The sequence below is a fragment of the Schistocerca nitens genome, chromosome 7 (assembly GCF_023898315.1).
Source record: "Schistocerca nitens isolate TAMUIC-IGC-003100 chromosome 7, iqSchNite1.1, whole genome shotgun sequence".
NCBI classification, from domain to species: Eukaryota; Metazoa; Arthropoda; class Insecta; order Orthoptera; family Acrididae; genus Schistocerca; species Schistocerca nitens.
In genome coordinates, this window is record NC_064620.1 from 43,988,739 (window position 1) to 44,002,820 (window position 14,082).

A 14,082-nucleotide genomic window follows, 5' to 3' on the forward strand; every position below is an offset into this window, starting at 1 on the left:
GAATTTTGTGCATGTGTTGATCTTTATTTTTTGCTATACTTAGTGGTTCAAAGTTAAATTAATTCATGTCTGTCATATGGAGTTTAGGTAGTTAATTAAAACTTTTGAAAGTAAATTTAAAAGTTTCTTTACATTAGCATTCCGTTACATATTACAGGTAACAAAACTTCAGTGCTCTTGTGCCAAGTTATTCTCTGCTTTTGTGTAAATTATTCTGTCAAATCTTGTGTGACAAATGTGGTGGTTGGCGTAGAAATCTGAAGGAGGGGGTGTTCTGTGAAGACTGTAGGTTATGGTTTTATTGGGGTGAATGTAGTGGTCAGGAAAAACAGTAGAATATGAGGCTCTTCCATAGCAATGTAGATTATGTAGAAAGGGCGGGAAAATTGCTTAACGGGAGGCTGAATTCGAAAATGTGAATTTGGAAGGGAGGAAAAAGAGAATGTGCCTGAAAAAGGTAGCAAGCAAATGGCGAAAAAGGGATACTGTTGAAAAAACTTTCTAAATTCAGTTAGTAAATCAGTGTGGCTTCCTATCTGAAGTAGCGGAGGAAGGTCCTCATCCAGAAGTAGTTGAATGTAGACTAAAGCAGAATATTAGCTTAAAGAAAAAAGACAGGTCGGGATCAAATCAGAATAGGAAAGGAAGAATTCTGCTTCTAGGTAGCAGTCATGGGAGGGGTGTAGGTCAACAGCTTCAGGAGAAATTAGTTGCAGGATACCAGGTCACAAGTTTTGTGAAACCAAGTGCTAGCCTTAGCCAGGTGACGGCCAGCTATGCAGCGACTTTCAGAAGGAAGATCAGGTAATTATAGTTTGGGGAGCAGGAAACAGCCTGACTATGAATCCCGGATATAGTATTAGGAGTGACCTGGATAAAATAGGAGCAGAAACTGGGCACATAAATGTGTGCTTTGTGAAGGTTTTTCAGCGCCATAATTGGCCCTGGGTAAACACTGCTATAAGGCATGTCAACACTGAACTGAACAGGATTCTCCAGACATGGCCAAAGTCTCAAGTAAGTGTTGTTCCAGTTGATGCTATTGGCAGATGGGGATACACTACATATGGCTTGCATCTAAATAGAAAGGGGAAAGATATGTTAGCTTCTCTATTAGCAGATACTGTAAGGGGGCCACAGTCGCACAAGGGGACCAGACAGACAGGTTTTTTAGGTTACAGCCAAAGTCCAGACAGATAACAGTCAAGAAAAATAGAATAAAACAATCTTCATGTACAGTAAATAGGGATAAAGCTAAGGGATAGTATCAACTTAACTTCATCAAAATATCAGGGGAATAAAAAATAAAGTAGATGAGTTGTTAGTGTGTTTAGATTATCTCAGAAATAAGAATGAGATTGATATACTTTGTTTGTCTGAACACCATGGAGCTGTAGGGATGGATAGTGTCGCCATAAATGGGTATAATTTAGCATCTTACACTTGCAGATCTAGTATGGATAAAGGAGGAGTTGCCATTTACACAAAACAAGGGTATAAATACAAAACAGTAGAAGTAAGCAAATTTTGCATCAATCAGCACGTTGAAATTTATGCATGTGAACTACTCATAGAAAATGTAGTGTTAATACTAGCAACAGTGTACAGACACCCGTTAGGAGATTGGGAGCTATTAATAAAAATGTTTGACACTCTATTATGCTGTCTGTCAGACAAAAAAGAAGTTATTAATCTGTGGAGATTTCAGTGTAAATTTACTAAGCAGTTCTAAAAAAAAAATTTAACACCAAACAGTTTTTGTATGAGACGGCAAGAATTAGTAAAGACTCAGAAGTAATTTTACACTATTAAAATATTGTAACATAATGAGAAACGTTGTTAGAAAATCAAGAAATATCTATGCTAGAGATGAAATTAACAACTCAGGCAATAAAATCAAATCAATATGGAATGTTGTTGGAAGGGAGACAAGAAAAATAACTACCGGGGTAGGTAGTACTACTATTAAAGAGAATGAGACCATCTTAACCAACAGAACACAAGTAGCTAATGTATTTAACAACCATTTCTTAAGTGAAAGTGAAAAATTTGGTGAGAATAGTCCAAAAGAAAAAGACAAGCAGTACATGGAAGAGTCATTTTTGAGAAATCTTAGCCAGATTAATTTTCATCTAACATCGTATTGTGAAATAAGGAAAATCATTAAATCTTTGAAAAATAAATGCTCTGTTGGAGTGGATGACATCTGTAACAAGACATTAAAACAATGTGGAGCAGTTACAGCTAATGTTCTGAGTCACATATGTAATACATCACTAACTCAAGGTAATTTCCCAGAAAGGTTAAAATATGCAATTGTCAAGCTTCTCTACAAAAAAGGGGACACCATAGATGTCAGTAATTACTGGCCAGTATCCTTGCTTACAGCAGAGTATAATGTACTCAAGAGTGGTTAGCCATCTGATCAGTAATGGGATTCTTAGTACATCACAGTTCAGACTTCAAAAATGCTGTTCCACTGAGACAGCGATATACGATTTCAATGCCCACGTAATAGAGTCTTTAAATGCTAAAATGTCATCAATAGAAATTTTCTGTGACTTCTGCAAAGCATTTGATTGTGTAACCGTGACATTATGTTACAGAAATTACAATTCTATCGTATTAATCGAACAGCATATGAGTGGTCTAAGTCATATCTACAGAACAGTAAAAAGGATTCTTTGTATGGTTTAAGTAGTTTAAGAAAGTTTGCCACTTCATCTAACTGGGGTGAAATTACATTAGGTGTTCCAAATCGTTCAATCATGGGTTCTCTTCTGTTCTTGATATATGTGAATGACCTCCCTTCTTATCTGTAGCAGGAAACTAAACTGGCACTGTTTGCTTATGGTACAAGCATCATTATTAATCCAGTAAAAGAAACTCCTATAGAAAATGATAAAATAACGTCTTTGGAAAAGTTATTAATTGGTTTTCTGCAAATGGGCTTGCTCAGGACTTTGAAAAAATACAGTACAATCAATTGTCTGTTGCAAGGAGTACAGTTCCTTCAACAGGAGACAGTAGCCAGGGTAGAGCATGCTAAGTTTTTGGGCACACATATAGATGAGAATCTTAATTGAAAAATTCATATTTTGGATCTCCTAAAGTGAATAGGTTCAGCAACTTTTGCAATCAGAATAATTGCCAATTTTGAGGATATAGAAATTAGTAAGCTAACATATTTTGCATACTTTCATTCTATGATGTCATACAGAATAATATTTTGGGATAATTCAACACTTAGACAAAAAGCATGCGCTGCTAAAAAGAAAGTGGTTACAATAATGTGTGGGGCTCATAGTTGCACATCTTGTAGGCATCTGTTTAAAAGGTTATGAATTCTTACAACAGCCCCACAGTACATTTATTCAGTAATGAAATTTATTCTCAACTGTTATGATGATGACAAACAAGTCGTCACCAATGTCGACTGGTGACCAGTGCTAAATAAAAACGTATAAATCACAGCAGGTTTGTCGGTAACGTCGATAAAGTGTTGGCTGCATGGTCTGGATCTGCAACTATTAAAATAATTAGAAACCATTGGTAAAAAATAATATGTATTGTACTTAACTGGTTGTACAGGATTGTTCTTGGCTGCATACATATAATTATAAATATATCTAAAAACAAAGATGATGTGACTTACCAAACGAAAGCACTGGCAGGTCGATAGACACACAAACAAGCGGAGGCCTCACCGCCTTGTTAGAAGTTGCTTCCTATTAGCTGAAGGCTGTGCTGCTTTACTACTTGATGTCCCAAGCAAGAGTGGACAGAGCGTGCTAGAAACTTGATACCGCCTTGTTAGAAGTTGCTTCCTATTAGCTGAAGGCTGTGCTGCTTTACTACTTGATGTCCCAAGCAAGAGTGGACAGAGCGTGCTAGAAACTTGATACAAGCTGCGGAGCGGCTCTAGCGGCACTGGTCGCGACTCGCAGGTCCAACGATACTAATGTGGACCACGGCCGATAACTGCAACCCCTAACAAGTGTGGTATTGAATGTGGATACCACATAAACAACATGGACCAGTTTAAAAACAACAGTGATATTCATGATTATAATACCAGAATAAAGAAAGACTTACAGTATCCTCTACTTAACCTACCTTAGCACAGAAAGGGATAAAATATGTTGCTGTAAAACTTTGGCAATATATTACCACATGATATAAAATGTCAGACAGTAGTAATAGTTTCAAAAATAAACTGAAATCATATCTCCTTGACAACTCCTTCTATACCATAGATGAATTCTTGAATAGGAGTACATAAATCTTTAGGTATAATATATGTATTTTGTGACATTTAAGGGAATGGGGTAGGTAACAAAAATTTTAAGCTAAATGAAAAAAAAAAATCCTTTGATTCATGTGTGCATTCCTTATGCACTTGACACGTTCCACATCATAATGGTTACCATGAGATTGATCAATGGAACATGTAACTAACTGACTAACAAACTAACCTGTCTCCACTGTTGAGCTACAGCACCATGTCTTTATGGGGGGGGGGGGGGTTGCAGCAATGTAACTCTCTCTCTCTCTCTCTCTCTCTCTCTCTCTCTCTCTCTCTCTCTCTCTCTCTCCCTCCCTCCCCCCCTCTCTCTCTTTGTGTGTGTGTGTGTGTGTGTGTGTGTGTGTGTGTGTGTGTGTGTGTGTGTGTGTGTGTGTGTGTGTGTGTGTGTGTGTGTGTGTGTGTGTGCAGTATTGATAAGCTTTGAAGGAGGATGTCATCAGAAAGCAACATTTTCATTCTTGTTTAAGCGATTATCAACTTCTTAATACCTTGGCTACATGGTAAATTGTTATCTTTGATTCTTCTATTATCTGTGTTTGATAGCCATAAACCATATACTGACTGTTAATATCGAATTCAAAAAATTCATTTTACTGCTGTCACTCATGTTTGTTATATTACCAGAAACATCCACGTTAGTAGAGAATAGAGTTAAACAATGGAAAATCCAGACAGAATAATGACAGTGTTATGAAAAGGATAGCTTGCCACTCACCATATAGAGAACTTGTTGAAGTTACACACAGGCACAACAAAAGCACTGCTCTACATTTGAGCTTTTGGCCAGTAGGACTTCTTCTAAAGTAGAAAACACACACACGTTCATACAGTCACAACTTTCGTACACAGGACCACTGTCTCTGGCTGCTTGTATTGGCTGACCATTGTAACAGCTGCCACATTCACAAGGTATTTTATGAGTTCCAAGAATACTGAGCCCAAGGGTGTCTTTTACTGGGAGTGGCATCTCTAATTTTCTTGGATGTAAAAGTGGCTCATGAATAAATAAAATTTCTACTACCAAATAATAATAAAACACTATCATCTCACACTACACTTTCACATTAATTTTTTTTTCTGGAAAACTTTCCACTTAAGCTCTGCAATGGACAATACTAACATCTTAACCTGTTTCTTAGCTCAACATCATGGTCATTATAACTCAGTTTATTAGGCAAGGAAATGGAATGATTTAGTACACAAAATGGAAACTAAACGTAATTCTCATGGTCCTCAATTCAGTAATAGTGTGTGTAGTGATGGATTTTGAGATGTGAAGGAACAATGTAACACTAGTTTTAACCCAAGGGATAAACAGAATCAGGTTGGCCTATTGTTAAAAGACAGGTTGTATATTCAGTAATTGGATAGATGAAAACCCAGTCACCAAGTGGCAGCAGGACACACACATAAAAGGAAGTTGTAATTATGCAATATTCTTGCAGCAGAATGGTTGAAGAGGAAGGAAGAGGGGTGAAGGAAAAAGACTAGAGAGGTCTAGTGAAAGGGGTAGATTTCAGAAGAGTCACCCAGAACTGCAGATCAGGGGGGACTTACCAGATGGGGTGAGAGGGAAAGACAGTGTTTCCTTCTCATGCCATCTGGTAAGTCTCCCCTGACGCACATTTCTTGGATGACTCTTCCAAAATCTATCCGTTAGACATCTTGAGTCCTTTTCCTTGACGCCTCTTCCTTCCCCTTCAACCCTTCTGCCGGAAAGAGAAGCCACTGGCTCTGAAAGCTTGCATAGTTATTACATCATCTCCTGCTGCAGCTTGGTGAAGTAAATTTTTTATCTATCCAGTTACATTATATTGTCAAAAATTTATTGTTTTCGTTGTTATATTAGGTTGTATATTCAGAATGATTTATGCTTTAATCCCCATATGGGCACCTAGATTTTTGTTTTCTGTGATTTGCCGGAGGCAAATTCCAAGATGATTCCTATTATAAGGCCATGACAATGTGTCTCATCTTTGTCAACCTAGACCTATAAGTTGTAAATGACCGTATGTGTGACAATGTATGTTTGCCTCATTAAGAGGAAACATTTTTAGCCACCCAAGATTCTAAAAATCTTGTTTGTGCAGGTTAAATTGATAATACCTTAATGTTCTTGATCCAGAGCCAAGACATGATATCTTCAATCCTCCACAGGCTCAATATTCTCTCTCCCATCCAATTCACCTGGGCCTCCTTAGCAAAGTGTGCCACTTTCTTGAATGATGACCCCTACATCTCCAGTGACTCCCAAAAAAGTTCTGTCCATATCACACTGGCTGACCATCCATCCACAGTGCCTCTATTATGAGATGTACCATTCATTCACACTAATAGATCATTCCCATACAGTTGGTCTACCCATGACTGGCACATCTGCTTTGACAAGCAATTCCTTTCCCAGAAGGCTGTATTCACAGATAGGCACTACATTCCATGCCTAGTCCACAAACAAGTCTCCCATGCCTAGTCCACAAACAAGTCTCCCATGCCATATCCTCACATCCTCCTAATTTATACCCACCCCAAAAAGCAACTTCAAAAAATGATCCCATTTTATTATCCAGTATTACTCCAATACATTAACCACTTTCTTTGTCAAAGTTTTGGCTATTATCATGTCCAGAAATGAGTGGCAGATTACTCAAAATCCTTTGCACCCCTCTGCTGCCCTAACTATCTGTGAAATAACTTGGTCCATCCTGAACCAATTTCTTGCCATATCAGTTACATGACTCTGGAAGACCTACTGCAAGATCTGTTCTATACTAGTAAATCCTATTCCCTTCCCATCCCATCACAGGCATATCATATGGTATCAGAGACAGGACCACATATCGTGACTGCTGTGACTTCTGCTAAGTGTTTTATGTAGCCCACACAGTGGCAGAAAACACTGCTTGAGTACAACATACTTGACTTCCATGGATATTCCTTAACATATAATCTTAATGCCAGTGATACTAGATAAAGAATCAGTGTTCTCTTGAATGCACAGAGGTTTTGAATAAATTAAAGGTTACTAGATGGCTGGGCTGGGTTGGAGAAGGAGATGGATAAAGGTTTTGTGCTGTAGATGTGTACAGCCAAGATGCTGGGCATATCAGCTCTTGTATTGCTGTTAGAAAATGGTAACAAGTATTTGATATCCAAGGAGAGGTATTGAGGACATGAGTGACTGAGAAACCAATGAAGAAAATCTAATCACATCCATCCTAACTGAGCATAGGAAGGACTGATGTAATGAAAGAACCAAATGTTACACACATGTTGTATGCAAGCACTTATGGTGTGATACACCTCTTACTATTGAGCCAATTATTCAATTGACAAATTCAAGTGACATATTTTTAGCAAGTGTATATCATGTAAAATTAAAGTTGATGGAGCGGTGTTCACATATAATCTGGCAACAAAGATACTCATGATTATTTTATGTTATGAATTGGGGAGTCAGTGTGCAGTTTGCTGCCTGGAGAAATCGTTTGTGCAAATTTGTTCTCTCAGTAATGTAGGTGATATCAGGCTTGTAATTGAACTTTTCATGTTTATTACAATTCACTTCTTTTGCACAAAAACAGAGTGGAATAAAGATTGACAAAACTTTTACTACATGACAAAGTTTAAACTTCTTTGGCATGGGCCTTAACAAAATTTTGATACATGTACCACAACTATAGTTGCCTCTGCACCTCCGCCTTTTATATAATCCAAGAATTGGAAAATTTATTTGCTGAATTCATTTATTAAATAAATTAATTTACAATGATTAATTCTGACTTTCAGTTCTTTACGTATTTCATTTGATTACAGATACATATACCAACTTGTACATCTTGTCTTTATCATGAAATATGAGTTTTTTGCATGAAAATTGATTTTTACAAGTCATTTAACAGTACAAAAAATATACATTTAATTATCTTGTTATATGTGTTTTATGTTCCTAACATTTACACATCATACTGTTCCAGAATACAGGGTGTCCCACTCAAACCTCCCTGATTTCAAAGATCCAGGGAAAAAAACTACAATAGATACAACAATGAAAAATGCACCACATTTTAGAGCATCTCAAAGAACTCATTTATTCATTAGCAATACACCTCTACATGTGAACCATTTGCAACACGAAGAATATTGAGTCTATATTAAGTTTCTTGCGAAGTCCTTGATAACATTTCCTCTATTATTGTTGCAATTGCATTAGTGGTACAATGTTGCACTTTGGTCACATACATGTGGTCCTTTACAAATCCTCACATGAAGAAATCAAGCGGCATAATGTTGGGGGAATGTGGTGGCCAGGCAATGGGTCCTCCACATCCGATCCAACGATTGGGAATTTTCCTATCCAGGAACTTGTGAACAGCTGTTGACCCAATGCCGCGGAGCTCCATCTCTTTGAAAAATGATGTTGGGTTGCAAGTCTTGTATCTGAGGGTAAACAAACTGCTGCATCATGTCCATATTCACTGACCCATTCACTGTTGAAAGCTACCTTAAAACCGGATGTCAATGAGTTATCTGTGAATCGAAGTCATCGTAGAAATAAATGCTCTCATGTGGTACATTGTTTATCTTGTTAACCATAATTTATATGCTGATGACATTTAGTTGAATCTAAGCACCAGCATTAAAAACATTGCCGCCATCATGTCAGGTATGGATGACAAACTTTTTTCAACATCATGATAGACAAAAAATGTGGATCTAAAGTTAATCCTAAGAAATCACAGGTCTTCCTAAGCTGACCAGTGAACACCTTCATGAAACAATCCTGTACATATACGAAGACGCTGGTGAACTACATGATGCAATGTTGATCGTGGTACATCAAGTTGCCTAGATGCTTGATGAATTGACTTACTTGGGGTTCTGAGAAACGTTTAATGTCCTTCACTGTCTTTTATGAAACTCCGTAACGTGCACCACCAGAATGTTTCAGAATACGTCCTGTTGCCAGAAACTTCCTATACCATTCCTTAATTGTTTTCACATCAGGTGGATCACATTCATACACACGACAATAATTTCTTTGCACAGTAATCGGCGATTTTGTTTCTGCTAACCACACTACTGTTTGCGCGCACTGCTGTGGAGTCGCCATTTTCACTTCATGAGACCATGCTGCACTCTGGTGACCATACTTGGCACTTCTGATGAGGGATAATAAATTCTTTGAGATGCTCTACAATGTGCTGCATTTTTCATTGTTGTATCTTCTTTGGTTTTTCTCTCCTGGATCCTTGAAATCAGGGAAGTTTGAGTGGGACACCCTTTATAACGAAACTGCATAGTTAGTTTTTAATAGAATGATTCAGAATCAAAGGAAACATGAATATAGGTTCCTGTTTGCAACATAATCTTCAAACTTGACTCTGTCAATCAAACATAGTAGCAAAATGTATCTAAAAACAAAGATGATGTAACTTACCAAACGAAGGCATTGGTATGTTGATAGACACATAAACAAACACAAACACACACACAAAATTCAAGCTTTCGCAACCCATGGTTGCTTCATCAGGACAGAGGGAAGGAGAGGGAAAGACGAAAGGATGTGGGTTTTAAGGGAGAGGGTAAGGAGTCATTCCAATCCCGGGAGCGGAAAGACTTACCTTATGGGGAAAAAAGGACAGGTATACACTCACACACACACACATATCCATCTGCACATATACAGACACAGGCAGACATATCAAATATATATTTTTCCCACGTGGAATGTTTCCCTGTATTATATTCAAAACATAGTAGCGAGTTTTACAATTATTGACAATTTTATACTGCATAGTATAGTTTGGAGAAAGAAATCATGTAAGCTACATTCCAGAAACATACAAAATTTCATGTGAGAGTTCTTAATAACTGGTATTGCACCGTTCATACTGTCCAACTGCGTTTACCATATTACAGTGGCTTCATCAAGTTTTCACTATATGTTGTATGTTGATCTACATTATAGTAGTAAAGATGCAGCAGGATTAGTTATTGTTCTATTTTTGTTGGGAATGTTTTTTCTCTAAAATGTTAGTTTGGATGTAGAAAGGAGACAGAGGTTTCCTACATGCTATGACAGTTAATTATTTCTCATCCAAGATCTTTCACTGTTCTTTGATAGGGAATTGGACACCACAAGGATATAGGAGAAATTGTTTCATGAAGGTGTTCACTGGCCAGCTTACGAAAACCTGTGACTTCTTAGGATTAACTTAAGATCCACGTTTTGTGTCTACCATGATGTTGAAAAAAGTTTGTCATCCATACCTGACATGATGATGGCATTGTTTTTAATGCTGGTACTTAGATTCAACTAAATGTCATCAGCATATAAATGATGGTGAACAAGATAAACAGTGTACCACATGAGAGCATTTATTTCTATGATGACTTCAATTCACAGATGACTCATTGACATCTGGTTTTAAGGTTGCTTTCAAACACAGTGTTGCACTGTTTGAGAAAGTCAGCTGTTTCATTTTCGTAAGTAATATATGATAATCAACAGATGGAAAGCGGTACCAAAATCATGCAGTGTTAAAATGCTGACTTCTCACCGGTCTGTGACGTGTTTCATTTCATCAGTCTCTTTGTTTAATGCAGTTGCTGAGGGATGATGTTTCTGGGAACCTGATTGGTGTTTGTCATGGATTTTATAAGTTTTAAGACAGTCAGTTATCTACTCATGAAGAATATATCCAAGGCTTTAGGTGGTGTGGGTAATAAGCTGACAGTCTGTAGTCACCTAATGCTTTTGGGGTATCATTCTTGGGTTCTGGTCAAATTAAGCTCATCTCTACTCATTAGGATATGCATCACTGATGAGAGAGAGATTGAAGATGTCTGTAAGAACTGGAAAATAATATCAGCAATGTTTTAACCATACCTATGTTCACTCACTATTTACTACCTCAGAAGAGATTCTCATAATTGCTTTTTATTGTGTGCATGTATGGCCTTATTTATAGAAAAATGTGTGGTGAAGATGCTATCTTGAGGATGATAATTTATCATATTTTAAGAATTGACTGTTGTTGAGAAGAAGTTATTAATTCATCTGCAGAAGCTTGAAAGACAGCATCAGAATTTTGGGTTTCTTACACCTTACACAGTTTTCTCCACAATGTTGCAGGATTTGATCCACTGCATACAGCTGAGCTGGTGTACCTTTACTCCCGTCATGCTTTTATTCCACACATGATTTCTCCTTACTGTCTTGTGTTTTTTGTTCCTAATCTGTAGTAGCTTTACATGCCCAGTATCTTGTAAAAGTGATCCATGGATAAATAAATCAACTGCTGCCACTACTACTGCTACTACTACTGCACTTATGTATTGACTTTAGGCTATATAAATCATACAACCAGTGTTAATTTCAAATTTAAAATGTTTAATGTATAATTGAAATTGAACTAGGCATACATCTCAACTCTATAAAGTGCCAGAAATGTTATGTGTATTAAAATATTCTGGGCTATTATGCCAGGGTCTGATGAATTTGTTATTGAAACCCAATCTTTCATCCCAATCTGTGGAGGTATGAAGATGTCCTCCGCAGATGGGGAAGAAATGTTGGGATTCAATAAGAAGTTCATTAGGTCACTGCATAATGGCTTGAATATTTTAATAGTTCTGATATACTTCAACTGGCCACAATGTCATGTACAGTACAGTTTTCTAGGAAACTGTAATTAATTATATGACTAGACATCAATACTTGGAGTAATTCCATAAATCATATTTGACAGAGTTTGAGACTTCATACACACATATATAAGCTTGATTAAAACCATCATCAATTTTTAATAAATCTTAAAATATCAATACAGAGATACACATAATAAAGAAGACCTGGAAGGAGAAGTGTGACCCAAATGTATAAAATATTGAAGGAGACCCTGAAAAATATGTGCTGTTACAGCTTGAAAAATATGTGCTGCTACAGCTTAGAAGGGGGGGGGGGGTTTCTTCTTTTTTTTTTTTTTTTTTTTTTTTTAAATATTTGATTATTTTGTTAGTCTGTACATAATGTTAGAATTGAAAAATCACCTCTGCCACAATCTTTGATTGTATGAGGCATGTTATTTCATGATAAAGATTTAATTTGACACAGTAAACACTGCAACTAAACTGTCAGCATGGCATATATGAAAACATTTGACATATTGTCATTTGATATTAATCATATTCATGTATATTACAATCACATCATAGTTACTTAATTCAGATACACTCAGTACAGCATTCACATCGCACAGCAGAAGAATTTCCTTTGTACACAATGTCTTGTGCTTGCTCATCCATGACTGTGTTATATGATTCAAGTCAGGTACATGATAATATTTTCCTTGATTGTGAGCCATAAGAAGATGTACTTTTTATTTTCTTTGCAGTCTGTTGCTATGCGGTTTATGGATGAGATGCCAGAACTTGATGTTACCGAAGAAATACTGAATGGTATTGTAATCACATGCCAGTACATGCATCAAAGCTCAGCGGATGCTAGTGAACAGTACCTACAGGTTTGTAATTCAATAGTAACTTCTGCACATAAAACCATTAGTTTTTCAGTGATTGTGCTTATATTCGCTTACTATAAATAAGTTGATGTATATACCTAATAATAACAGTAAGATTGGATTAACTTTGTGTGCTACTGTAGTACAGCTGCATCCCACTCTATTGCTGCCACACACTTAGCAAAAAGCTGTTGAACACACACACAGAGATATATATGAAAAGAGGAGGAGGATGACGAATGAACCATGTTGTATTCAACAGTAAATAATACTTTCATGGTCATATGTTTATGTTCTTTATCTGCACAATTTTAAGGTTCTTCTTAAAAACATCCCATTATATTTTTCTTAATTCGTTTGTTCATTCATTCATGGTATTCCTTTGATCCCATCAAAAAGGAGAACTTTCAGGCATGTGGATCGAGTAGAGGTATTCATTAACAAAATACAAATTATGAAAAATGTAATAACAGACTAGCACTATACCATTTAATACTATTTGTTTATTTATTTATTTTATTTTATTTTGAGCCAACATCAACTGATTACAAAAAAAGGTTTTTTTTGTTCCAGTCTTCTGGATAAGTCAGAGCCTTACTTACTAGGGTTACATATTATTGGCTGGCACTTTTATCTACACAACTTTTTCTAAATTTAGTTGAGAGAACAGAGTTACATATATGGACTATACAGAAAAAAAGTTGTTATTGCCATACTTAGATTAAGGAGTCTACAGTTTGTAGCGGGACTTTGAATTTCGCCGCGCTACATTCGTCCCCTCAGATATAAATATCCCGTCGCAGCAGTATGAGCGCTCGACGGCAGAGAGAAAATACCAAAATTGTAACCTTTTTTGTTTTTCTATCCGTTTTTTCAATTGTCTCTTGATAGCAGTAGCTTAAGGCAGACGTGAGCTGATTAAGACGAATAAACTTATTAATGTGTAGACATTGTGGAAGTTATTATGAAATTCGGAGGATGGAGAGAAGCAACTAAAATAAATTGTGTTTAAGAGCAAGACGGTTTTGTGCACATTATAAATTCCTGGACAATGAAACTTACTGCAAGATTTCGGAGCCGACTTTTCACCCAGAAATGAAGGAGACGCCGCAAGAAAGAAGACAAGTTAACCTGGTGAAGGATGATTTATCTACGCCACTTCCCCCTGTCAGTTACATTCTGTTATTCTCTGTTCCTTTTCAAAAATTTTGTAGTGGAAATTGGTTTAACTTTTGCTCAAAAACGCCACAAGGA

General features: G+C 36.7%; 1 protein-coding gene across 1 annotated transcript in view; it reads left to right on the plus strand.

Annotated features, from left to right (window-relative positions):
• Window positions 1-14,082, plus strand: part of LOC126195465 (dynein axonemal heavy chain 1-like) — a 963,710-nt gene that overhangs the window by 600,544 nt on the left and 349,084 nt on the right. The window contains exon 42 of the mRNA XM_049934091.1: window positions 12,703-12,831. Coding sequence (XP_049790048.1) covers window positions 12,703-12,831 — 129 coding nt within the window. The remainder of the gene's footprint in view (window positions 1-12,702; window positions 12,832-14,082) is intronic.